We start from the raw sequence: 27390 nt of genomic DNA, 5'->3' as shown, positions 1-27390 counted from the left end.
TGTTTATACACCTCACCACTGATCAGGTCTCCATCGCCTGGGGGGAAGCTGGCTGTTACCAGGCTGACTGAGCATCCCGTCGTCACAGGAAGGCCACCCCTCCTCACCTCCACCCTGTGCCCTCATGGTGCCTTGCCCCCACCTGACTCAGCAGCAAGCAAGCTGAGGGCACCGAGCTTGCCAAGCTAACTGTGCCAAAAAGCCGCTTTCTGTCTGTTCCGTTTTCTTGATCGACTCCCCGCAGGATCAGATAGGCACCGGTGCCTGCGCAGAGCCTCTCGGTCAGGTTAGGCACGAATATGGTACCACCACGTTACACCCATGTGCCTGTCCGATGCCACATTGCCCTCCTTGCTCAGGGGCAGCAGCACAGCCCGCACTCAGGTGCGCCTGGGAGGCTCCCTGTTTGACACTGCTGATAAGTTTTCCACCTCCTCTCAATTGTTTACAACCAGCTCTTGTCTAGCCTGGCTAACAGAAAAATCTCGTTTGGATTCAGGTGTAGCTTTGTACCTGGCAGACACACCACAGCTTGCCAATTCTCACGTTTCCCAAGCTTCTCTTCTCAAGGTAAACAGCAAGGATGGAACAAGGTATCAAGGTAGAAAATCCACACATCCCTCTGGCACCATGAAAACTAAGATGCATCCACAGCATTAACTTCCCAACAAAGAGCATTACCTGATTTTAGTGGTAAATCCTCAAATACATAATCTGTTCCTCAAAACTTACAAACACTGAAACAAATCAGAGGAGAACCAGCAGAAGAGTGAACGTACAGATGCCACCCCATGCATGAACCGAATGCTTGAGCTCTCCAGAAACTGGATCTGCACAGAGCAGTTAAATATAGACCATGCTATCAAGCAGAGCCAGAATTTCACGATGTATCTTGCACACATAAACTACATCGTACACAATCTGAGCTTCCAATTTTGTTTTGTCAAGAGAAAGTACATTTCTAACCCTCCTGGCTGTGATGCCTTGGAAACACAAACCTGGATATCTGCTCGAGTCCGTAGACTGTTGGAAACAGTGACTCATGCATGAATTCCCACTACCCATTAATCTCAAAGCGTAAGCACTTATGCAGCAATAATGGTGTTTTAATGTCCTGGCAAAAATAGGAAAAAATGGTTCGCAGAATTTGGGAGTGACTGTCAGGAAATGAAGATAAAGATGATGCTTGGAGGACAGCAAGAACAAGGAAGGACAGGAAAAAAAGAAGTCATAAGTTATGAAGCACAGCTCTCCAAGACAAACGGGAGTTCAGCTACCACCTGTTTCCAAAAGCCATGTTCTACCACTCATCTCCATGCAGTATTCCTCAAAACAATGTGTGTCAAAAATCTGTGGCTGACTAAATATAGACCCCTCCTCCTTTACATACCCAGCCAGACACCTCAGTAAAAGCAAAGTGGGCTTCAAACCCCACTCTCGCACTTTGGCAAGCTGTTACAAGTTCAAGATGTAATTTCAGCTTGCATCTAACATTGTACCTCCAGACCCTGATTTAACAGAGCACCTCAGCAGAAGTGAACGCTACCTCCTGGTCAGCAGCTACCTCCAGAATATCTAAGGTTGTTAGAGCAGCACATCGAGCTTGTGAAAGACTGAATACTCCTGCCTGCTCTGCCAAACTGACTACAGCCCTAACGCTTACAAGAAAACTGCCCAGTTGCCCATTAGGCAACTGTCCAAGAATATCTAGTTTTCCCTGAAGAAGGGTACACTCTGGACAAAAAGGGAAGCATTTTATTTCCACCATCTCCAACTTAATCAAGTTACTGTTTTGGATTCTTTTTCCAGCAAAAATTCTGTAGCTACATGAACGTAGAGATTTTTATCTCATCCAAAAACAATTAAAGAGCAATCCAGAATTCAGGCTTAGGTAATAACTTTTTGCTCTGTTTCTCAAATACAGAATTCGTAAGTTGACTTAACACCCAAACCCCAGGCTTCCAACCACTTAAACTACTTTGTAGCACTCAGCAAAAAGGTACACTTTAGTTAGACACCTTTTGAAAGTTTTATTTGATTTTTATCTTGCAGTTCTCATTGAAGTGACATGACATTTTCAAATACCTATTTTTAAATATGGTATAAATGGTCCAAACTCAGTAATTGTTTCCAAGATTAAAGCAAAATGAGTTAGAACATGCCATTTGACATTACAGAAACAGTATGAGCCCAGCTGTTGCTCAATCTGATGGAAATAGACAACTTTCAGGAATCCGAATTTTCAGTATTTTGGAATACTGAATGCAAGCAACTAGTGCAGACAGCTAGCAGTACAAGGACATAACTATTTTACTATCCTGCTTCTGCTTAAGAAGGAATTGTTTAAAATTAACGAATAAATGTTAATTTTTTTCTTTTTCTTAAGAACTATTCTTCCAGTGCAGAGTTCCTTTGTTCAAGCTTCTGCTGCATAACTACATACATTATGGGTATTTCCTCTGCCATTCACATGATTTCCAAGTTAATACTAACACACCAAAGGGAAATATTTAACATCTAGATATGCACCATGTGTTGCAATTTCCATCCATAGAAAAACAATCTTGCAACAATCTTATTTTCACTTGGTTCTTAAGGTGTCCATGCCACTCTGCAGAGACACCTTCACAGTTTATGAAATGCCTAACACAACTGAACTTCCCAAATTTAAACCAGGGAAGTCCACCCATGCCTGCAGTGCATTTCTGCAGATCTCGCTGTACCACCTCACAAGCAGCTGGAGACTAGTGTAGATCTGACCAAGTACATTTCATCTTAGTCCCTAGAAGTATTCCCTGATAATAAACTTGCATAAGTAAAATTAAGCACAGATTTATCAAAAAGAGGTTTGGCCTTTGAAGAGGAGACAGAGAGAATGGGTTGCACCTTAAAAAAGAAGTGGGGAAGTGGGTAGCAGGTAAGCAAACCGTGCTTACAGAACAGCCAACAGTAAAACTTCACATGCAACCAAACATTGCTATCAAAGTTTTAAATTGAGGGGATTATAGTCTGCTGTCTAAAATCACAGTCTTTTCAAAAGGCCAAAATTGTGGCAGACCCGAAAGACAGTATTATCTTCTGGGGGATGAAGAAACAAACATGATACAAGGGAGATAATAATTCAGAAATAATAAGAATACCACTACCACAGTATGTCAGAACGGTTTTCATGCACAGACTACAATAATCCTTTATGTTAGCTTGCAACGTTTTGTACAGATTCACTAATCTGCCCAATTCAGTAAAAACCAAATTAATTGAGGGATAGTGGTCACTAACAAAACCAGGTGATACCAGGCCCAGCAGCTCGAGGCATATACTAAGACTATGCCTCTGCATAGTGATAAAGCATTTACACAAGTGAAGCATTTGCCATGTGAAAGGGAGAACTGCTAATTAATGCTTACATCCAGATAAATAGCAGAGGAAGAGTCTGACATTTGCAAACAACCACTATTGCTTATTTAAGCTGATGAGTCACATGATTAATTGCCATACTTTGCATTGTTCAGATAAGGTGTAAAGGTACAAACAAGGAAAAACCTACCAGGACTCTCTACCCGCTTGTAGTGGTAGGGATTGATGCAAACCTCCTTCTGTTTTGAACCAAAGGGAAACTCGCAGCATTCCAGTGGTTTCAGTTCGTGATGGCTCTGCAGGTCCGGCCAGCGCCACACTCTACAGTAAATGACATGCGGAAGCCCTTTCCGGTGTGACACCTGAAGTCTGCCGTCCAAGGAACGAGGAATTGTGACACAGTTGCTGGGCTGACCAGGACAGCTTAAGGCTTTTTCCAGCTCCTCCATAGCACCTTTTTTCTTCTTCAGTTTTTTCACTAATGCATCAACAGCTTTCTCTGCCCATTTTTCTTCTTCATCGCCCTGCTTCCATCCCAACAGCCTCTTCACTGCTGGGCTGGTGAAGGAGAATAAACTTGTCACATTCATGGTGACCCCACTGCGGTGATACCACAGAACCGAGCAGGAGAGACTGTCCTGTTCTTCCACCACCACCAGGGTACAGCAGATTGTGTCAGTAGTCAAAAGCAGCCTGTATCAAATAATTCTGATCCTTTTTTCTTTTCAGTCCTCCAGTCCCAGGAAGGCAGCGCTGACATCCCCCCTTGACAGACACGACCTTCTCATTATTCTAAACTCTTCCGGCTGAGAACCTGCAGGAGAATATGGGGGGGGGGGGGGGAGGGAGAAAAAAATTATTTTTTAAATTAACATACAGCAGTTAAAAACATCCTCCCCCAACCTGCAAGAGTGGTGTGACCAAAAAACAACCAACAAGAAAAAACAACAAAGTGCTGACAGCCTCCAGAACTGGACTTAAGGCATATATGATTAAGACTTTTAAGCAGCAGAGCCTGCTGCTGAACCCCGTATATCCCTCTCCCCAAAACAGCCCTGAATAAATGAGGTGATCACCCTGGAAAATGACACAGCATAAACAAAACCAAAAGAGGTTGGGGTGTGGGGGTTTAGCAGTAGGAGAAGGCAAGGGCTAGAGGTAGGTGGTGGGACAATTCCCCATCAGCTCAGTTCCCTCATCCAATTTGCTGTGTGGCCTCAGTGATTTTTGTGCCACGCAACAAGGGGGACAGCAACTGCATTTGCCAGCTTCAAACAATACTTGTGCTCGATGCCCAAGCACACCCTCGGTTCATTCCATGAGAAGCTCAATAGAAAAAGCCGAAACACAGGAAGATATGGCTGTATTCCCACACATATACTCCACAAAAGGGCAAGGGTCCTACATGAGAAATGTAGTTCACATTAAATCTAGCCTAAAACAGTCCTTCAAATTTCATCTTTCACTGTTAAGGGTGAAGGACGCTCCCCTCTGCCTATCAGCTGTTGCAACCTTAACCAGCAAAACATCCCAAGGAACCAGTGCAAGATCACTAGCACTTTTTTTAAAGTTTATTTTAGAGAGCAGCTGGAAGCAATATGCTGCAACAGCATTGTGCTACCCAGACCTCACCAAACTGCCAGTGATGCAGCTCAAAAAATCACTGCACTAGACTTGTGCATACCATGATCTGAAACAAAAACAGTTCAGATTCACTTCCAACTTACTTTGAGGAACAAACAGAAAAAATTAGAAAGGAAACTAGAGAGATCCTTGCTCTCACTCATCTTACGTAAGAATGAAAACTCCATCTCCCCACCCCACCAAAAAGCCCTCATAGCTCATAAACAGACTGTGAGGGAAAGATACCATGAACTTACTTCACCAATTACATCCTGACCCTTCCCGCTGCAATGCCTGCCTGATGTATCAAGGACACATCAAGGAGTGGGAAGAAGGAGGAAGTCCTGATAAGAGGATTTTAGACAGCACAGTGGTCCTCGAGTTTGGAGACATGGAACAGGGATGAAGCGCTGGGTGGAGCGGGGGAGGAACTCCACCTATGAAGAAGCCCCTGCTGTGAGCAGTAAATTTCGTACTTGCCTGGGCTGGGAGCAGACAAAAGGCTTTATAGGGGAAGTAGGAGAGACCCTGCACTGGCAGGGAGGGGAAAATGAGACAAAGAGCACTAAACCACTGATTTTCAAACAGAGCATGAAGACAGACAGGAAATGTATCCTGGACTGGATACCAACAGGTTGCAGAGGAAGGGGGAAGGGGAAAAGGATATGAATGTTTTTGCTGCCATCAAAAAGACACAAAAAAACCCCAACCAACCAGCAACGTATACACACACAGAATAGGTGTCAGCACACCCACGTCAGACAGAATTTCATAGCTATACTAAGAAAAGAGTGCAGATCTTAAAATTTTAAGTGTTATGCCACACTTACCCTCTTGACTATCATGCATTGTAATGGTTTTGTAGCATACCACTATACTTGAAGCACTTTAAGCTGAAAACCATCCACTTGATTCCAATTAATTTGTCACTAAAACAATTATCTAATTGCAAAGGTTCAGTTTTATTAGTCTGAATGCATAAACTATATTTATGTGAACAATGATTATGGACTAAGACACAGACCATGTCTACCTGTACTTTGTACTTCCCATTCCTTTTATGCTAGGAATTGTATTTGAAATAAAGTCAATGCAATGGAAGATTTGCATGAACCTGGGGCAAATTTGAGAATTTATTTTGTTACCTGGGCATGTGCTATACTGTAAAATGAACTGAAACTCCATTACTGTCACTGACTGTACCCCGGGTGTACTCTATCCTTACACGCACTGTAAAGTGCTTTGTTAAAATGCTGTGCTAATTTAAGAACCGTATAACCAGAACCCCAGTACATATGCTTCAAATACGTTTGTAACAGAGTTATTCTCTTATACAGTCTGTATCTCAACCAGTATTCGAAATATCTTTTTTCTGTATCTTTCAAAAGATACAAGTTCCACACACAAAAGTTACAAGTTCCATTGGTATATCACCAAGTAATCAAGTCAAGCTTTCTACTTCACATTCCTTCAAATTAAACAAAAAATAATCAAAAGACCTGAGTTACATTCTAATAAAAAAGAAAGTACAAAGTCTAAATCTCGATCCAAACTTCTTTCAACATTGATAATGAATGTAGACATGGTTCTATCTAGGCCTGACCCATTTCCACCAAGCTACTTTAAAAATAAGTGGCCAACCTACTTGCTTGGAAAAGAAAAAAGTCCCTTCTACTAAGACCGTATGTTTATACCAGTGCCTGAAAATACAACCCTAACATGAGCTAGTATACAAGCTCTGCAAAGTCTAAGACAACATCATATGCAGCCCCAAGCAGTTAGACCACAGGAACAGATTTTCTGAAGTTTTTGGATCAGATCCTTCAGCACACAAGTCCCACTCCCACAACCATACACTCCAAAACATATTTCACCATTACAATCAAAGGTATTATCTTAACAGCTGGCATCCCTGTAGCAACAACTGCAGCAAGAAATGCGCTGGGAGCAGGAGGAATAGCTTTAGGTGCAGCACTTGTAGATATGCTCTGAAATAATGCAGCTCAGCAGGACCTAGCCAAACACCAGTCTCCAGCCCAGGGACTCCTGCTGAAGTCCTGCCTGCCCGAACAAAGCCTAAGCACACTCCAAATCCTGAACAAGCCACAAGATAAAGGGGGACAAAACCCACAGGCTGCTGTATACTACTCACACTAAGCTCCAATACCAGTATTAAGCTTAAAAAAACAAACAAAAAAAGAGGGCAGCGTAGGTGGAGTTTTTCGCTTCCAAGAAGCAGAGAATGCGTCCGCAGCGCTGAGCCCTTGCCAGTACATTCCGTTTCCCTTTCTGCCACTCTTGGTTTTTGCAGTGCATCATTTCCTGTATTACTTTCGCACAAAGTGGTCTTATCAGCTGGAAGTGCAAAATAAAGATTAAACCATGAGTCAGCAGATGACACAGTCCGCACCTTTCTTCCCCAAATACACATGTCCTTCTGGGAAAGCAGGAGGTATTATTTCCAATAGCTGAGTGACCACCAGCCCTTGAAGGGTACGTTTATCCACCAGGTACGGGTGAAACAGAAACCTAGGCCAAACAACAGGACACTCTCCAAAAGGCAGCCTGGAATCAGTTTAAAGGATATTGAGTTGTTACCCACTTATCAGTCACTTTTTACACAGCAAAACTCGTGCACTCTTCATTATGCGTTCTGTCTGCTAATGGACGAGTTGGAATCAAGAAACTTCTTTTAAATCCCAGTGCTGCTATTTATATTTGCCTTCCTTCACTGCTGCTGTCTTTTGTGTAATCTCTGGACTAACACACTAACCTGCACGCAGCTTGTGAGAAGCCTATTAAAAAAGTGAGCATTGTATATATAGCTGTTTAGCCAGCCTTGTATTTAAACAAACATTATTTAGGCAAAATGCCTAAGAGTGAAGTTCTATTTTTCTAGCCCTCAAAGAAGAGATAGTTACTCTGTCAGCAACACGAAGCAGACAGTAAAATATTCAGTGAGACTGTTTTCAAATTCCCACAGGAGATCCCATAGGAAACTATCCCACTTTGCATAAATGACTGTTTTTGGTGGGTGGAGAAAGGGTTAGGACAATTAGATGATCCTCTCCCGGGGGAGGGAGAAGTGAAACAACTCCTAGCCCAAGTTTCAGGCAAACAAGAAGCAGCTCTAACTATTCTACTAATTTCATTATTTGTATTACAGGCTCAGTGATGCAGGGAAAAAGGATCCTATTAAATATTTTTAATATATGCTCAGTATAGTTAGACATAAAAATGGGCAGGAATCACAGTAAAGAGAATCTACATAATTGTTAATGGAGAAAACCATCCAGTCTTTGACTACATTTTAAAAATTCAATTTATCTTATTTTATTCAACGTACCTTCTCCCAGTGTCCATTACTTATTGACAATATAAAGAAACAACAAGCAGAGATATTTTAATTCGCTTCTTTAAAAATATTTGGTAATTTTCCTTCTCTGAAAGACACATTTTTTCAGCAACTCACATACTCAGTACAATATTTAAACCTTTTTTTTAAAAAAACCAAAAAACAAAAACCAAAATGGATTTTGGCACAGAAGCCAGGGAGCTGTCACTTTACTCCTGCAAGAACTGTTTCCATGTATTACTATAAAGTGTGCAGTCTAAGCAGCTGTAATGCTAGAATGTGTTACAACAGATTGTGCACTAACTTCCTCTGGCTCCCTCTTCTCACAGCAAGCAGCAAAAAGTTTCAATTTCTTTCTTCAAGCAATGTGACTTGTAAAACAAAAAGTCCAGAATCTTCTGCTGAATTACTCTGGTTTTAATCAAAGAGTTCTTTCTTTGCATCTTCTTATGGTAGAAGATCAGATCTTGCTCATCTTGGAAAAATGCACAGAAACCTGGTAGAAGCCTCAGTGGCATTACAATACACATGCAAAAAGAAAGCAAGTTTCATTTCAGAGTGCTGTAGAACTCATTAGAGGGTTCATACAGAACCTGACTTGGCTTCCCTTTTATTTCTGAAAAGAACAAGGAGAAAGAAGAAAAAACAATTAACTCTTTTATGTGTCTGGGCATGGTAGAAAGAATTCAAGAAAACACTTAAATAGGCAATCCTGTATTAAGTTCTGATATGTATCATATCGTTTGCGAAAAGAGGAGCACACTGGTGTTGAAAATACTTCAACATACTTAACAGGAGTAGGTGTCTTTTCCTGACACTGCATTAGACTCCCTTACCTAGGCCCAGCAAGGACAGGGAGGATATTTCCAGCCTGTTCCACGAAGCAGCCTCTGCCTTGGATCCCAAGAGACAAACCCAAACACCCAGTCTGTGAAACCTCCTCTAGGCCCACTGCTCACGCCATTTGGCTGAGGGGTTGCCCTTCCAAGAAAACCTCCCATATATCACTGTTCAGCCCACAGAGAAAATCCTTTTAGATACCTACGTGCACCCTTTAGTTCAGCAGGCGGTAGGAGAGCAAGAGTGTCACATAAAGAGCAGGCACTGCCTGCACCCCAGCTAACTGTTAACAGCAGCCCGTACAGTTTATTGTAAGAAATATCTAGCTGTTCTCAGCAGGGCAGTAATATCTGCCTTTAGAGGAAGGACTTGCACAACTTCTAACTTATTTGATAAGCCAAATCAAATGAGTTCCAAGTGTGTCCTGAGCACCAAAGAGCAGATTCACCACTCGCTCAAAATGAGGCTTTACCAATGGAGAGGAGGGCAACAGTGACCCAAACAACAAACCCCCCACTGCTCAGTCACTCCAGAGCATGAAGAAATGACCTTATACTATCAATAACTGCCAGCTCCTTCCCAGTGTTCACCACAGTTCAAACCAAGTACAGAGTGTCCAGCCAGTTTCTACAACGAACCGCAGCTTTTCCTCCACTCGCCTACCCACTCAGCTTCTGGCAGACAAGGCACTGACCCTTGCCCTTGAAGTCTCGATTATCATGATTACAAGAGTAAAACAATAGCAAATTCTTACAAGTTTTCTGGATTTGTACTTTGCCTTCTCAAATTGAAGTTACTAGATTTGAAAGACTTACGGTAAATTCACGGTCGCTTCTCCAGAGAAACTACCCAGTTTCCATATACATTAGAAACTGAATCCTGTGTTATAATCCAACTGAAACAGCATAAAAGTCTTTGTAAGCAAATACATAATTGTGAGAACAGAACACAGCAAAGTGGCTTCCCCAGTTTAAACAGAGATGCATCAACAATTAAATTTGCCCTTTTTCTGATTAAGAACACTTCTTCCCAATGCCTTTGCAACTGTTTTGACATATTAAACACTGTAATCCTGAAAACAAATTTGAACACCACATCTTGCAAGAGCCTTACCCACACCTTCATTAAAGCACAGCTCCTCCCTTTTTACACAAAACACTAACACATTCAAATCCTGCAGTTTTCACCAGAGTTGAGAAACAATGGCAGATTTCTAGCTTGCATTGTCGAATTTTACTCATTCCTGCATTCAGATGCCCTTGAGACTCTCCGAAGTCTCTGCCAGCTCTTCCTTTAATGTCTGCTGGTCTCCTCACCATGCCGATTTGACTTGCCAAGACTACAGAAAAAACTAATACCAAGTTTGGTCAGGAAACTGGATAAGCCTGGTACACACTGGGGCTAGTACAAGTAGGACACATCAAAACGTACACCCAAGTGTACACAAATCCCTTCTGGTGTCAGCAAGCAGTTGGGACTGAATCGGATGCGTTGTCAAAGAATATCTCTAAAACCACAACTTAATATTTTAAGTGAAGTCAGGAAGGAACTGTAATTTGATGATTCAGTCAAAACTCTGGCGCAGATGGGATTACAAAACTATGAACTTCACTAAAATAACCTATAAGATGAATACAGTGCTGTGAACCACAAAATTTGCCAGAATGGTGTTCATGAGATCTTCTTTCTTCCTAAATGCTATGAAGGAGGCGACTTCATTTTTCACACTCTCTCTCCCCAAGCTGGAGGCCTCTTAAAGAAATCTTCAAATTAAGACAACACGTTCAAGAGAAAAAATTATCCAGAGAGTTGTCAAGAGACAGAATGAATTATGAGCCGTCACAGTGGGCATTTCATTGTGCATCTTTGGGGCAGGTTTATCCACTTCACTTGCGCTGTGGGGCATTTAAACTCCACATGTCATCCCACCAGGCACTAGGAGCACTCCGGAGTACAGGAGCGGGCAAGGAGCTCAGTCAGCATTGTTAGATGACACAGGCCAAATCCTGAGAAGTGAAGAACAACCTACAGACCAATTTGGAGCACTGGCTAAGGCTTTGTGAACACGGGATATCCACAATGATGCCATGACTAGTCTAGCTATTAAATTAAGTTGGAAGTCATTTTCTGAAAGGTCAAAAAGCTGGGGAAAACGGGGGGGGTGGGGGTGGGGTGGTGTTTCCCTTTCATCATAAAACTCCTGTATAACTCCCTTTTTCCACAAAGACCATTCCCTTTCCTGACTTTTTGAACTGTCTTTAGAAAACAGGTGTTGTTTACAACAATAACAAACACACATCTGTGTGGGTGTGTTAATACACACAAAGGCAGGATAACTGAAACCTCTTCCTATATTTAGATCTGTCTGGTCAGCTCTAATTGCATAATTTAATCAAAACCCTCTCCAACGGAAACACATCCATATTCATCACAGGCATCAAAGGAAACATCTTTACAAACTATATCCTTTTACAAACCAACACATGGTCCCACACCACTTGTCCGATTGTTGAATTCCTCCTTTGGGAAGGGCATGGAATTTTATTTCTTTTTATCAGCTGAAAAAAGCATTTCCCTCCAATTCATCAGCACAGGGCAGGAGGAACTTCCTTCACAGGTGAGATGGGGAAAATTTACTGACATGTCACTTTCAGGGATTTTTCTCTTTTTTTAAAGTAGTTAGATCATACATTTGCAGAATAAAGAAAAACCTTTAAAAAGGAAAAGAAAAATCCCCATTGCCACTCAGGCACCAACATTTTTGAGTAAAGCTCATAAAACGCAAGATGTGTTTTGTCTTGACAGAAAGGCACGGCCTAGCACAGACTGCATGGATTTAAAAAGGGGTTTGTCAGCCCCAGCCAGAGTCGTGCTACAATGGGGTATTTTTCAGGAGGGAACCCCACCAAATGCACTCCAGTTATGCTCAGCTTATGCGAGCCACTGCTCCTACAAATGATTCATTTTACCAAGAGCATGCACCAATACAGTTACATCAGCTGCATTAAACCACTTCTAAAGATTGTGACCCAGACCTCATTTATCAGAGATTAAGTAAAGATGTTAAATTACAGCTCAAGATCCCCAGCTTTAAAGCAGAATGTTTCACCAAAGCAAGAGACAACAAAAACTGAGAAAGAAAAATTACTTAGTCACTAATAAAAGCATTATTAGGTCAACCCTCAGGAAAGCAGAATAAACTGATTAAAATTAAACCAAAAAAAGGAACAACGTTAAAATAAATAAATCTTTTCACCGATTAGTCCCCCATCCACCATTTATACACTTGAAATAAGAATAGTCTCTTCAGTCTGCCAATATTGAAGACATTTCAATGTACTTCATGAGATGCACGCTTTACTTTTTTAAAAGGATTCCTCTAGCTTTCCTCTTTTTTGCCTTATTTGCAAGAACTAAGGTGGTGGTTTTTGCCTTTAAATAACCTTTAAAACACTGTATCTTCATCGTGTCTTTAAAATGTCAAGAGGCAGAGTGAAAGATCTGCGCTAAATTTTGTGAAGTGTCCTGCAATTCACAACTACCATTCTGGACAGAGAAAGTGTTTAAAGATGATACAGATTTGCAAGCCAAGTTTATACAACCCAGAAACAAACATCAAGATTTGCCAGATATCTACCCTCTAATGAAACACTGCTTAATTATGGCATGCCATTAGTGGCCTTCTGAAAACCAGAACTGGACTTCAGATGACACGAAACCCAGTTTGCTCCTGGTCCCCAGGACAGGGAGCAGCAGCTGAGCTACCACATTGCAGAAGATCCTCCCTGGCAGTATCTTGGTATTTGTCAAGCCACATGAACTCACCAGACCCTTTACAAATGGAAGGAGCCAAGGTCACAGTGTTTAGAAATGCCCCTTCCGCTTACATGCAAAAAAATAAGACTCTTTAAAGATTACAATTTACAGATAAATCCAAATTTATAGGGATCCTCCTGAGATCAGGTCAAGGAAACTTTGGGTTTGCATTTAAAATACACCAGCAAACACGAAGGTTGGTTGACAAACAAAAGGTTGGTCAAGGCCTTTACTGGCATGCAAGGTACAAGTCTGTGCTAACCTACACTAAAAACATGAACTGCCTTCAACTACACCCCAATGCAATCCTAGAGCAGGGTACAATGTCTCCAATATTAAAAACTATACTTGTGGAGGAATAAAGCTATTGACACGAAACTACAAAGGCACTTACAGGGTCTCTTAGTTTTACAAATGTTTTCATCCAGACAATTACTCTGCAGAGCCAAAGAAACAACCCTTGTTTCAACTGAAGACCAGGCATTAGGAGCTTTCCCCTGAACTGGCAGGCACACTTGGAACAAAACAGGTATCGCACGTTACTGTGGTTAGAGGCCAACAACCTTCCAGATGACAGTCGGTTCACCAATGAAGTCTAAAAGCTTCATTCTCAGGGGCACTTTAATCCAAAGAAGTCTACTGACTGCAACTGAATTTGCTATCAGTGCAATTTTTTCCTGCCATGCCTAAGCCTGTAAAACATTGTTGGCAAGAGTACTGTCGTAGAGAGTGCTGGGCTGCTGCTCAGATGACACAGCTTCCATCTCCCTTGGGCAAGCCACTTCCTCACCACGAGCCTTAGCTTCTCCTGCTAACAAGTAGAGAACAACACTCTTGAAAGCCATTGAATGAGAGGCAAGTATTAGACAAAGAACGCCAGGGAGGTGACCACCGGCACAAAACGTTTGCTGGCACAATGGCACCAAGACAGCTCTGTGAGAGCATGTGCTATTACCCCAAGCAACACCTCCACGCCATGGAGGAAGTCACTCGGCCAGAGGCAGCTTGCCCTGAGCAAGAACAGATGACCGCTGACTGCAGCAAGGGGTCAGAGGGTAAAGGCACCAGGGCTGAGACTGGGGCACATGCTGGCACTACTGCACTCAAGGCAGCCAACAGAAGTGCCTCCTAACTACTGCCAACAGGGCACAGCCACGCACAGACCCAGAAGTCACAGACACACCTTTCCCCTTCTAAAATCACAAACCGAGGGTGCGCCCGTACGTGAGGAGTCAGTGAGATCCGAAAAAACTGCAGGATGAGGCAAAAGCAGCTGTCACAGCCCTGTGCCAGAACATCTGCAGAATCTCACGTCAAACTGTTTTCTCATATTCCTGAGATCAAGGCTTTGGAAGGTTCTGTACAAAGGCTTCAACCCACAGATAGGAACTGATAGTTCATACAGCACTTGGGAACCGCATAGCTTGAAAGGAAGTGGGAGATATCCTCCTACATTGCTTACTGGGAATACAGAAGTTTTACAACACAACAAAACGGCTGTAATCTATCTATCTGATCCCCCAGTTATCTGTAAGCTTTTTATGATATTGGAGGAGGAATCAAACCACATAAAGAATTACTCAGTGCCCTTTCCTTATCTGTGAGCTTTTTTTATTAACAGAGCCTATATGATTCTGCTTATGGAATTAAGGAAACTTATTATTCGTTCCGCCACAGTTTTCCAAGACCAGTTCAAAGTTTCAAAATTCAGATTTTGTAAAGTAGTACTGCAACCTTACTGATGAGACACCAAAACACAGTATTTCCCAAACACCACATGCTCTGCAGGGTCAGCAGCAGGTTAGCTAAAACAGCCATAATGCTTCCCAGATTTTCCGTTGCTGCCTGCTACTGAACAAACAGTCATAGCTGTCCTAGTAGAGAGGACAGAAGGATTCCAAGCCCTGAATATGTCGCAAAGTGAGACTGCAAGGATGAATTTCCAGGTCTTGCAGCTTTCCAAGTCTACTTACTTCTAGGCTGAAAGCTAGTGCACAAAAATAGCACACAACGATTTCAGACTCCTTGTCTTTAAGCTGACAATCTAGATGCCTTTAATTCTGGGGCTAAAACCAGTACTCCCCGGTTCCCAAGATAACAAGTCTTTAGCCTCAAACAACCCTGACTGCTGGCTGGCCTGGAAGATTGAGGGCCCTCGTGTCCCATGTCACAGGAGGCAAGAAGCCAGGCAAAGGTGTGATGGAAACCTGCCTATGCTAAGAAATACAAGACTTCAGCGCAAGCAGCCTGTCACCAGTGCTCCCAGTTCTCAGCTGCTCCCAGTTCACAAACCACAGGGGATTCATTGGGTCTGACCATGAGCAAGAGTCATAGCTGATAAACTAGTGGGGACAAGGGCAAAGGGAACAGTTATCCAAGGAACTGTAGTAAACAGTCCTGGAGTATTTATGCCAGTTACGTTAGGTGATGTTTTCTGCACAGAACAAAATTTCAAAAAAGCCTGTAGCCAAACTAGAGGGAAAAAAAAAAAAAAACCACATTACAATCAGGTTCCCAGGGGTCTGGATAGTTCCTTGGCACAGTGGAAGGCTACAAGGGAATACAGCGAGAACCTTGCTCCAGCACTGCAACTAGGGAAAATGCCTGAAGTTTACATTTTGATTTTGTAGATAGTCTAGTTCCTTGAACTTAAGAAATCTATTACAAAGACATAATGTTTGAAGACATTAAATAGCTAGCAGTAACAAGAAAAAGTAAGGGTTTGTAAACACGTTTACCATATACAGTTAAAACATGTCCTTTCTAAGGTTTTTTTGAGAAAAGTGGATGAAAAGCCAAAAATTTAAAAGTGACTTACACAGTGGTGCAGAGCCCAGGAAAGCTACAAGCAGCGTATTCACTTACAGCACGTATCAGCTTCAGGTGCCCTAATTGTCTTCACTTGCAGTGATTTCTGGTAGCACCAGCCTGCTTTTACAGAATTTTTAATGGATTTAATATTCAGCTTTTCTCTAACTTTGTGATAATGCTGCTGCTAACAGTACCTGGTCTGCTAGCTGTTTCAAATTATTTCATCCTCTAAAGGGGAAAAGAAAGTTTCTACTACTAAACTTGGAGGACATTCTTTTCCCCATGAGGAAAAACATTTGTCCTATCTCATACAGAATGTGCACTAGATGTGCTCTGTTCATATGGTTGCATTAAACTAGAAAAACATTTCTAATATAGCTTGCAGTTTCTACTAGGAAAACAGCACTTGACCAGAAAAGCTTGTTTAAGTGTTCCTCCCCATCCATCCTCCCTCATCCCCCATAAAATACACTGTATCATTAATCACTGTCGGTTTGCTGCCAATATAACTACACTGGGGCTTTGTGAGCGACTTAACTGTTGGCAGTCTAACCTCACCATGCTAATCACCAGCATAAGTATCTGGGAAAAAAACCCTGTAAATTAGACCTTTCCTTGGCAAGCATATTAAGGAAGTCTTCATCTGGGAGTACTACAGTACTTGTTTATAACTGGCTACCTCCAACAGCTGCCTTGGGCCAGCACAGTCACAGGTCCACAAGCAGATGAGCAGCCTAACGGCTTCCTCCTACCCAAAGAGAAAAAGGTTCCCTTTACTCCCTTGTGCCAGCTTTGGTACTCCAACATAATTTCCCCTCTGCTTAGTCTGTCACCTTCCTAACCTGACAAAAAGCAACAACAAAAAAAAACATTCTGCAGAACAGCTGGATCAGCTCAGAGCAGGATGAGCACCGAAGTCACCCAGCCAGCACAGGCGAAGAAATCTGTGGCTGGGGTTGAGAGGAGCCAAACTCTTAAGAGTTCTCTCCATCCTATGGAGCCGCCACCCCCCTAATTTTAAATTATATCCAGGACAAAGAGCAGCTCACACTCAGACATGAGCACTTCAGTCAATTTGCAAAACCTCATCTCATCCCCAGAGCAATGAGCTCTGCCCTAGCTGGTTCTGAATAACCAAAGGCTCTAGCAAGCACTTCAACCCCTCTCTGCTATCACTGTCTCCTGCTCTAGGTAACTAGACAGCAAACTTCAGAAAAAAGAGGAGCAATTTCATATCCATCTGTCCAAAAATACCACACACTACAGTGCTTTAAGCTGAGGGTATTTATAAAATATTTTCCAGATGAAATCTAATATGACACATTACAGAAACTATAATTACGTGATCTGAAGTTTTTAAGCTAATAAAGACAAAGACTTTTCCTTTGGCTACTACATCCAAGTGGAAGCATGTACAGCGACATTAGCTAGCATGGATAATAAAGGGCCTGTTATTAAGCATGCCAGACTGTAAAGCCAGCAGCGGGCAAAAATGCAAAACAGGAAACTGTAATAGCCAAGATGGCGACCTATATGTAAGCCAGGTTTTCCAAGACGTTCAGCAAGGCCGACATTCACATTTTTCAAAATAGTATAGTTTGTCACTGCATTCACTAGGTAATTACCAGAATGAGGATGAAGACATAACTAATGTCTGTTTTATCTATCTCCTCAGTGATAAAAAGGCAGAAGTGTCTGATGACAAGAGGAAGGACCAAGAGACTGTGTGAAGGGAGATGAAACTCTGGTCCTCAACACTGGAGATTCATGGTGAGAGCTCAGTAAAGCCACATGAGTTGAGTCCCTGTCTCCCTCACGTCCCTGTTCCACCTCTGTGCAGGGAAGCACACACTTCAGATATGCTTGAGATTCCTGAAAAACTACACATTTGAAATTAAATCAGTGTAATCACATTATGCATTTAACAATCCCTGAAGCTATCAGGTACATGTTGTCAGGTCTATGAGAAGGTCTAGGTAAATTTCAAATGTACTTTCTTCGCTGTTGTGACAAAACAAGAATGCTGTTGTCATACAACTGGGAAAAAAGAAGCCATCTGGACACGGTCCTGGGCAACCTAGGTGGCCAGGCCTGAGCAGGGGATTGGATTGATGACCTCCAGAGGTCCCTTCCAATCTCAACCATCCTATGATTCTGTGAAGTTCTCGAAAGAACCACCTGCTAATCATTTGAAAACAAGAAGTTGGTCCACATCAGAAAAAGAATTGATTCAGGAAAACTGGACTCTGCTTGCCACGGCACAAATACAAAATCACATCAAGTGCTACTAGACAGAGGTAGGGTCTGAGCTCTATTTGCCGTGCATAGGCAGAGTCATGAGAGAACTGCTTTTTAAAGTAATATGGCATTTTCACCAGGAAGTCAAACTCAATAGATTCAGTGCTATTAATCAAAAATCATACATTTCAACGAAGGATAAAAGATTTGTCCCAAATTCTACAAAAAATAGACTCACAAATTACGATGAAAATCTCAATCAGATCACTTTGTTTCCCTGATTTTGACCACTTCACCAAGTCCTATTTAAAATGGCCTGTGACCTTACTGTACTACTTTTAAGAATTTCAGATACAAACCAGGGAGAGCAGAAGGCAAAGCAGACAAAAATATAATGAGAAATAATCCCTCTCCAAATTTTACGTAACTTTTGGAATATTTTCAAAGCAGCCGGAAGTCTTCTGAATTGCCTCACTCATCCTTCCTTCACTGCTTGTACTGCTGAAGTTTGGCTTCATGCATGGCTTCATTCCACTAAAAATCAAGTCCTCATCACTGTCACCTTGCTTCACATACAGCCCTGGTAAGAAGCCACAAAACCAAACCAAAACTGCCTTCCTCAAAGTAGACTTCAGTCAGGAAACCACAACAGTGGCAAAAATATGTCAAATTTCACAATGGAGCATTTAGATATCAAGAGGAAGACCCTTCATCAAATGGAACTGTGTTTTATTGCTGAGCCAGTTTTAGTAACTTTTCAGGACATGTGAGCAGAATCTACATTCCTAAGCAGGTGCTAGTGGTCTAACTCGAAAGTAACTTTCTTGTTTCATACAACACAGCTCAGAAACCCTTGGGGGGGAAAAAAAAAAAAAACAAAAACAAAAAACCAACCCCACCAAAAAACACACAACAAAAAACAACTGGCCAACAGTGAGCAAAGGTGTTCTGCCAACTTTTCTGTCCTACCAAAATACTAGCAGAGCTTGTTGTGCAACACCTTGGGAGGGCTAGAAAGAAAAGAAAGACAAAGAGTTAAAAAACAACAAAAAAAGCAAACCAACCCCCAACCCATACACTTTTGCTATTCTTCAGCTTTATAATTTACAGGGAGGGACACCACAGAGAATTAAACCATGGAGTGAAACGACAGGAGATATCAGTGCCACACCACCTTCCACCCTCTGTCTCACACACACTTCCAAATTAGTCTTGGGGAAAAAATTTCTGAGAACCCGCTCTCCACTCCCTCAGGAAATACAGCTAGTTACAAGCCACATATTTTATCCCTCAACATGTCAGCTGAATGAGAGTCCATACTAGTAACATACAGGTAAGACAGCAAGGACATTTGATTAATTCCTCCCACATTAATATCCAAATGAAATCTAACAGATACAAAGGTGAAATGTATTGGTAGAATAAAGTCAAATATGCAATTCATTAAGAGCATCTGACCAAACAGCAGATGTTTCCTCCTCCTATCACCCTTAGAAACACATTTAAATGGAAGCCACAATTTGTTGCAACATGATTCTCCAGTTATTTACTTCACCTTTAACCAAAACTGATTAAGCAGCATTTAAGTATTTATATATAAATAGTTATTACATACACACACCCTGATAAATTTACAGGCTGTTCTCAACTATATATAGGTTTAGTCTACCTTTATCTGATGCAAATAGTTTAACTTTCAACAGCAGTGAATGTTATTTTAGGCACTCATATATGCACATGAACACAGAGCATACCTATCAAGCGTGAATAACCCTAATAACCCAGCATAAGAATAAGTTATCTTTAAGTCTCAGGCCCTGGTTCATCACACTACGCCAGACAGAACGCTGCTATTATTGTCAATGCCTTATAATGCTTGAAATCAGAAGTCTGAAATGATTTATAAGAAAAATATCCTCAGTAAATCAGTCTTTCCTGTAAACACAGAAGAATGAGATACTAATTCGCAATACTGAAAAAAGTGAGGAAGAAAAGCAAGCAAAAGTATGATCAGCTACGGTCACTGTATGCCCCAAGCAATCTGAACATAAAGGATTCTCTGAATTCATAGAAAACCTTTTGACCTGCTACCTAAGTGTCAGGTGTTAGCTCTGTGTGCACACATGCTTTTTTGCTTTCATCTACCTAGACAAGTTTTTAAACACGTACACCAGTCTTGCAACCTCTGTAGAAGAAACTCTGTAACGCTGTAAATCCTGAACTCCAACTCCTACTCATGCACAAAATCTGTATTAACAGGATACGTTTTCAGCTTCCCCTCAGATAGTTCTGACTGCTACATCAGTCGAAGCTGGAGGGCAGACATGACTCTTACACCCGTGCTGGGGACAGAAGCAAGGAGACAGTGAAAACTCTCGTGATTCTGTCTATAATCACTTTAGCATTGTAAAAACTTTTTAATGGGTTTCCAAGTCACCCAATACTGGATTGATAGTCCATAGATCACTTTGATGTGGATTGGCGTTTTAATGATTTTAATGACAAAAACATGCAAGTGAAATGCTTCTGAATACCATTAAGTGCTATAATTCAGACTGTCTATACTGACTTATTCAGACAGTCTCATATGCTGCCATGTTGGGAAGAGCGTTCCCTTTATAAACACAGAAATATGAAATAGTGCTTCAGAAATCACTGGCGAACCACATTAATGATTTGCTTACATGCCAAGTCAACATAATAGTTGCCTTTGGATGATACTGCTTTGAACAGTGCCTAAATATAATGACTTACATAAAGGCATGTTTAAAAATAATTTGTTTTCCTCCTTGTACTCCAGACTTTGCCTGTGCATGCTAGGGAAAGGGTGGGGGAAGAACTAAATGAGAAAGACCAGTGACATCTATTCTAATATCACTCTCCCAAGTGGATACCCCACACTGAAATTAAAGTGACATACAGTCCAGAACAATTACAGAGCTACGTTAGAATGACTGAATTGTGCAAGTGTCCAGAATAGCTGTACTAGTCAGGTTCCCTGCACTGGCAAGTCTAGAGGGAAAAAAAAAGTTTCAATTCTTGATCTAAACTCAGTTTTTACACAGTCTCCCAAGACACAGCACTCGCAAGAAGAGTACAACTGAGTAAAGGAATCCGCACCTGCAGAAAACCCTTCGTAATTTGATGACAGCTCAGTCCAGCAGCTGTGTCACACACAGCATGGCTATCAGGGGGCAGCACTGTGGGCACACAGCTGCGCAACACTTCCACCCCAGCAATCCTGGTGCCACAGGACCTGATACACAGCCTTCCTCCTCCCCCAAAATAAAAAAAAAATAGAAATGGACCCAACTCAGCAGAGTTCAGCCTTACATGCACTGAATAGTTGACCTCACACAGTCTAATTAGAAGTAGTGTGGCTCGATCGTTGTTCCTGTTCAACTGCAAAGCACTTCCAAAGCCAAGACATGCAGGCATAAAACTGAAGCAGGGAGAGATCCTGTACAACCTGGGTTCATTCTGGAAAATGCTTTACATTCCTTGAAATTAGCCTGTTTATTTTATGAAATGTTTGCCTTCTCTATCCTGTTAAAAACAAAGATGCCCCCCACTCAAATACACACAAAATCAAAAAAGCTTCCGTAATGCAAATTAACATTTGTCCTCCGAGGAGGATAGGGATCTTTGTGGCAGTCATTAGCAGCCAAGAGGGTCCTTCTCCTCACCCCTGAATCCACCCTCTGCAAAGCCCTTCACAAAAGGCCCAATCTAACATTTTCTCTGGTTATTCTGAATCTTGAAGAATAGCGACATTCCAATGGAAACAATTATACAACAGCCTGCAGGGATACAACTCTATCAATTAAAAAGTATCAATTTAAAATAACTTCTTTCCCATCCCAAGCAAAACCCGCTGTTCTAACATAAAAATCCTCTATGCCATTCTAGAGTTACACTATCGTAGCTTGAGCAAAATAGCTACAAAAGTGCAAGATGCCTGCGTAGATGAGCCTTTAAGTCACCAGCGTTTCAAGCCACACTTGCCAATTTGGTGTTTTGATGTTTTAAACTCGAATTTTCTGTTCAGTAAACTTCAAAGGTAAACTTCTAGGAACTGCAAATCATCTTTATTAAGACTCATATGCATTCAATTTTTTGGGACACTGCTATACACAGAAGAAAGGCCTGTGGAAGAATACTCATCTGCAGCTACTAGAGGGAAACAAGGGAAGTTTTTATGGGCAGAACAGACATTTCCCCACTCTGAAAGCACAACTGGGTGAGTTTGTCATCAAAACCTAAACCAGAAATTAAAAAAAATAAAATAGTAGAATCACTTCATTAACCATAAAGCAATTTGTGAACTCCGATTTTCATTTTCACAGATTTTATGGCTCTCTTCAGTAAGGTGATATCATTTATTCATCTGCATCGCTACAGCAGAAGAGAGCTCCATATCCACATTTTATAAGACACTGCACCCAAAAGACAGCTTTAATTCTTTTATCTGCCACTCAGAAAGCACCTTAGCTAAAGCACATGCTGTTGAGATGCAACTGAACCTGAAGACTAATGGATCTCTCACCACTAGCGATCATTTATTTTCTCTGCTTCTCTTGTGTCCTTCAAAATTATTTTTTTTAGTTACATTTGTGACTAAAAATAAGAGCTGTTTCTCTCTTGGCTGGGAGATGCAGTGCAGAGTTCACACCAATTCAGGTATGAGGAGTTGGTTTAACCACTAATATGCACAAAACTCTCAAATCACCAAGCAGCACACTGACTAGTAAAGAAAAAGGAGTTTTAGCAGGATTTTCCCAAAACACTTCATATTGATTTTATTAGCAGAAACAGCAAGACCTAAGATGTTTAGTATATGATAAATGTTCTGCTATCTGTGGCATGCTACCCTCTAAGCTATTTGGAGCAGAAACATGGATCTGAAGCCACAGTTGCCTTCACTAAAAAAAAAAAATAGAATGTCCTACGCCAACCCGTACTCAAAATTACAGTCTCTGTTCTAAAATAAGTTTGGACATATAGTTGAAGATGTGACTAAGATGTTCTGACTTATACAAGAACTCAGATCTGCAGGAACATTTCAACAGGCAGTTACAAACTTTAGAAGGATAAAAATACTAGAGGGAAAAAAGCCCAAACAATTAGCTTGTTTGCCTGTTTGTCCCTTTGATGTCTGATAGCACAGTCTGCAGGTAAAGTCTAGCTGATTTCGATGCTTGAGAAGGGATATGTAAAATTCAGATACGCACTCACAACCACTTCCCCACACACACACCTCCAAGCTGCCCATGACTCCATCTATTTCAGTCACTAATGACTGCAAGAAAGAGGTTAAGAGTCAACCTAAATTGGTTCAGCATTTATTCTTCACAGGGCCACAAGCTTTAATTTCAACTACTCTTTGCACAGCTTAAATAATAAACACGGTGCACTCTTTATTTGATTCTTAAACCACCCATATCTGAAGCACAATGGGACATGTCACAGACACTTGCTTCACTGCCCTCATAATATGGTTTAATTATGATGACTGAACTAACGGGCTCACATCATAGACTTTTACAGGTTGACCCTGTGTCATCCTGATGTATCATTTTGCACCAGTTCAGTGCTGTAAATCAATTTAAGATCTCCAGCAGGTTGAAAAGGCTGGTAATGATGCTTTCTCTGCAGTCTCTGGGGACTCCACATTATACACAACTTACATTATTTATAAAGCTGAGATGATGCCTCCATTAGGCTTGTGAGACTACTCGAATGAGCTTTTATTTTACACACACAACTTGGGCTTCAGAGCAGAACACTGGCTACACACAATATGCAGTGCATTCATGCTTCAATTTAAAAAAAAAACAGAAAGTCACAACCCCTTCGTTTTTAAAATTTAAATCTTTATACCAAGCAAAGAAACTCATAATTTAATCTGAATAATTTCCCAGTATTCAGAAACACAATTAGGATTTTTATTAACCTTTGTATTGCTTTTCCTTACGTTCAACTCTTTACTTTGTGTTCAAACTACAGAGGAAAAGCAAACACTAAACACATCAGCTTTTAAACATTTGATTTGATAGTTAATATTTATACAGAAACAGAAAGATCTCCATCTGTGTATTCAGACACTTTTCTCACATGTACTGGATCATCTCGTCTTCAAGGGTACACAAAAAAGGCAAGTTGAACAGGACTGAGTAGGAAAAAAATGTATTTGATTACATACCCAATGGTTGATGGGGTCAAAACCGAAGCAAGGACAAATCCCTACCCTTAGGGTAACCTGATCACGGCTTGAACTGATCCTCTCTGGTAGCTGTGGAAGGCTTCTGGATCACCCGAATCAAGGGAAATTTCTCTCACGCTTACAGTCAGAAGTAAATTGCAAGATTTCACCCCTAAGACCAGAGCAAGAACTTCAAAAAGGGCTTAGATATCTTTCGTTTTCATACCGATGCTCTTCCAGTCACAGTAAAGAAGCAAGCACTCAAAACTTGCACTGAAATCCAATGAGAACCTCTGAAAAGCTTCATAGCACTGCTCTCTGGTTCAATGGGGAAGTAAAATGACTATTAATCCACTGCAACAAACAAACGCACCTCCCATAATTCAGCAGAGTAATTACTGACAAGTAAAAGAAAAAAATTAAGTGAGCGTTAACACCTCAGGTTCCCTCACTCGATTTGCTCCTATTGTTTGACAGGACAAGGTGCAGACAGCGAGCCACATGATGACTCGCAGAATTACAGACACACGCCTGCAAAAAAAAAAAAGTGGTCTCTGTGGGTTAGTTTTTAGTCTTAGCCTTAAATGCTGCTTAAAAACACATGTAACTATCGGGGGGGGGGGGGGGGGGGGGGGGGATAAAGTTTTCTCTTTTTGACTTTTCTGTATGCCAAAGAAATTTGAACTCTCAGCTATGACATGTTTGAAATACAGCTTTTTCCTAAGCACGTTAGTTTCAAGATGCCGAATCTTTAACACTGACATTCATTAAACACTGACATGTTTCACGCAGTGACCTTTTCCATTTGCTCGCATCTGAAATACACATCCACTTTTACTCCTCCCCACCTGGATCTAACACCACTTCTCCTTCCCCAAATAAAACTGTTGCCTTTTTTACATGCAGTGAGCACCAATTTTTCCTAAAATACATCAAAAAAATAGATTTTTTTTTTTCTTCGGAATAAACTCCAATTATTCAGATACCATAAAAGCAAACTGTTGTCAGACCACCTATCTTCTTCGGATTGATCTACTAACAAAAGAGCAAGCACAGCAACCCTTCCTCGATCACAACTACCACTGACTTCAGTTTATATAAAAAAAAAAAGTCAGGATTTGGCCCAGATTCTTTCGAACGCATGACTGAATATTTCCACACCAGTAAATTTTAATAAGCTTTCAAGATCTATATTCAGGATAAGATTATTTGGCTGTAGAGCCCGAGTATACGAAGAAACTACATTAAGGAGGGGAAAATCTCATGCATCCAAACCTTCTCACAGGGAGGAGAAAAAAAAATTAAGTGAACTTTCCTTGACCTCTAAGCACAGATTTGTCATTAAAGGAAAAAAAATAAAGAGGGGAAGGGGGCTGAGGGAAGAAAGGAAGGGGAGAAATTAAATTAAACGGACAGGGATACGGTCCGGCCGAGGCAAGAGGCGAAAGGCTTTCCCCTCGCAAAAACAAAGGCAGGCACTTGCCCCGTCTGGCCGGGGTTCGGCCGCGTTCCCCCGCGGGGCGCACAAAGGGGCCGGGGCCGGGCGGCGGCCGCGGCGCAGCCCCGCGGCCCCAGCGGAGGCTTCTCCTTGGAAGAGGGCGGCTTCTCGGCGGGGAAGGGACGGGAAGGAAGGGCTCTCCCTCCCGGCGGGGAAGAGAAGGGCTCTCCCTCCCGCCGGGCCCGACGCGGCACCTACCCACAAACTTCGAGCCGGGAGCGGCCGGCGGGGAAGCGGCGCCGGGTCTCCCCCGGGCTGCCGGAGGGACGCCATCATGCCGGGGACGAGAGGAGGAGAGCGGAGCTGCGCTCCCTCGGCGGCGCGGAGGAGCCGCTCCCCACAGCCCGGCCCGGCCCGACGCGGGAGCCCCCGGAGCCGGGGACCACCCGGGGGAGCGGCGGGAAGGAGGAGGAGGAGGAGGAGGGCGGCGCAGGCACGGCCGGCCGGCGGGGGCAGCAGGGAGAGGCGAGGCGAGAGGGACGCGAAGTTGTTACCGGCGGCCGGGCGGTGAGGGAGGGAAGGAGGGAGGGAGGGAGGGAGGGAGGGAGGGAGGGGGGGGGGGGGGGGCGTGGGGGGGGCCGGATCGATCTGGTCTGGCTGGCGTCAGGCAGTCGGAGCCGCGCGCGCGCCCGCCACTAGTGCGCGGCTCACCGGCACGCGCGCGCGCGCGCTCCCCTCTGCCTCCTTCCCGCCCCCGGCCCGCGCACGGGATCCTCTCCCCAGCGCCGGCGCGAGGCCGCGCCCGCCGCCGGCACGCGGCCGCCACTCAAGAGCGCGGCGGGAAGCTGCGGCGGCGTCAGCCCCCGTCCCCCCCTCCCCGTCCCGCTGTCATAAGCCCCAAGCGCCCACCCAGCCCCCCGGCCGCAGTTGCTGGGCGGCCCGCGGAGGTGTAAAAGGCGGTTGAGTACCCGCCGGAGCGCGGCGGCTGAGGGGCTCCGGCAGCTGGGGCTTTAAGGGAAGGAAGCGCCAAGTAACTGTGAGACTCGTCGTTGAAGTTAACTCCTGTGACGCTCTGACTGGATTTCATCCTGTCTCTTGCTCACAGGTGATTCCCCAGATCAAGATCCTGGCCATAGGTACTGTTGCAGTTACTCCTAATTTCTGGAAGTAAACCTATTAAAGCACACGAGGCTTCTTGTGCCATCAGATACACGATAGTCTCACCCCCATGGCCCTCCGAAGTGAACTTGAACTCTGAGCCTGCAAGCGTCTGCTCAAAAGTGTATCTTGCTGACAGCGTGAAGCCCGCTTGAGGAACGGGAAGTCTCTCTTACCCACTAGGTTTCTTTTCAGCACCCAGATGAGCGAAGCGCAAGTAGGATCGAACTGAAACAGATTCTTTAACAAATGTTTTGGCTTTTACCCAGTCATCATTCCTGGAAGGAGATATGAAGTAACAAGTGCAAGATGTTTCTACATAGCAAAATATTACAATACACCCATACTGGCGTAATTACATCTCTATACATATACCAGTAAATTTTCACATGCCTATGAAGTTCTAGGTATGGTATTAACCTCATTTTAAAACACGGCAAAACTGAGGCCCAGAGAACTTAAGACACAGAGAGTTTTACCAGATGAACAGTAGTCCCAGATTTACCCACCTGCCCACGCAGGTGTGTGACAAGTCTGAAGACACAGGACTGG

The 27390-nt window shown here is 42.7% G+C and overlaps 1 protein-coding gene across 3 annotated transcripts in view; it reads right to left on the bottom strand.

Annotated features, from left to right (window-relative positions):
• The window catches only part of SMAD1 (SMAD family member 1), a 48438-nt gene extending 22176 nt beyond the window's left edge, over positions 1–26262 (bottom strand). Inside the window, exons 1-2 of one of the 3 annotated variants that reach the window (XM_074823749.1) lie at positions 25939–26262; positions 3548–4171 (exon numbers count right to left, since the gene is read on the bottom strand). In XM_074823749.1, coding sequence (XP_074679850.1) covers positions 3548–3947 — 400 coding nt within the window. In that variant the 5' untranslated portion in view covers positions 3948–4171; positions 25939–26262. Of the gene's footprint in view, positions 1–3547; positions 4172–5810; positions 5935–24242; positions 24376–25938 lie in introns of those variants that run through there. The other 2 variants (XM_074823752.1, XM_074823750.1) reach the window with 2 other exon arrangements.
• Between the last annotated feature and the right edge of the window lie 1128 nt (positions 26263–27390).

This window comes from Strix aluco, chromosome 4 (assembly GCF_031877795.1).
Source record: "Strix aluco isolate bStrAlu1 chromosome 4, bStrAlu1.hap1, whole genome shotgun sequence".
In the NCBI taxonomy this organism is placed as follows: domain Eukaryota; kingdom Metazoa; phylum Chordata; class Aves; order Strigiformes; family Strigidae; genus Strix; species Strix aluco.
The sequence above is the reverse complement of the archived record's forward strand: the minus strand, read 5'-3'. Positions and strand labels throughout refer to the sequence as shown.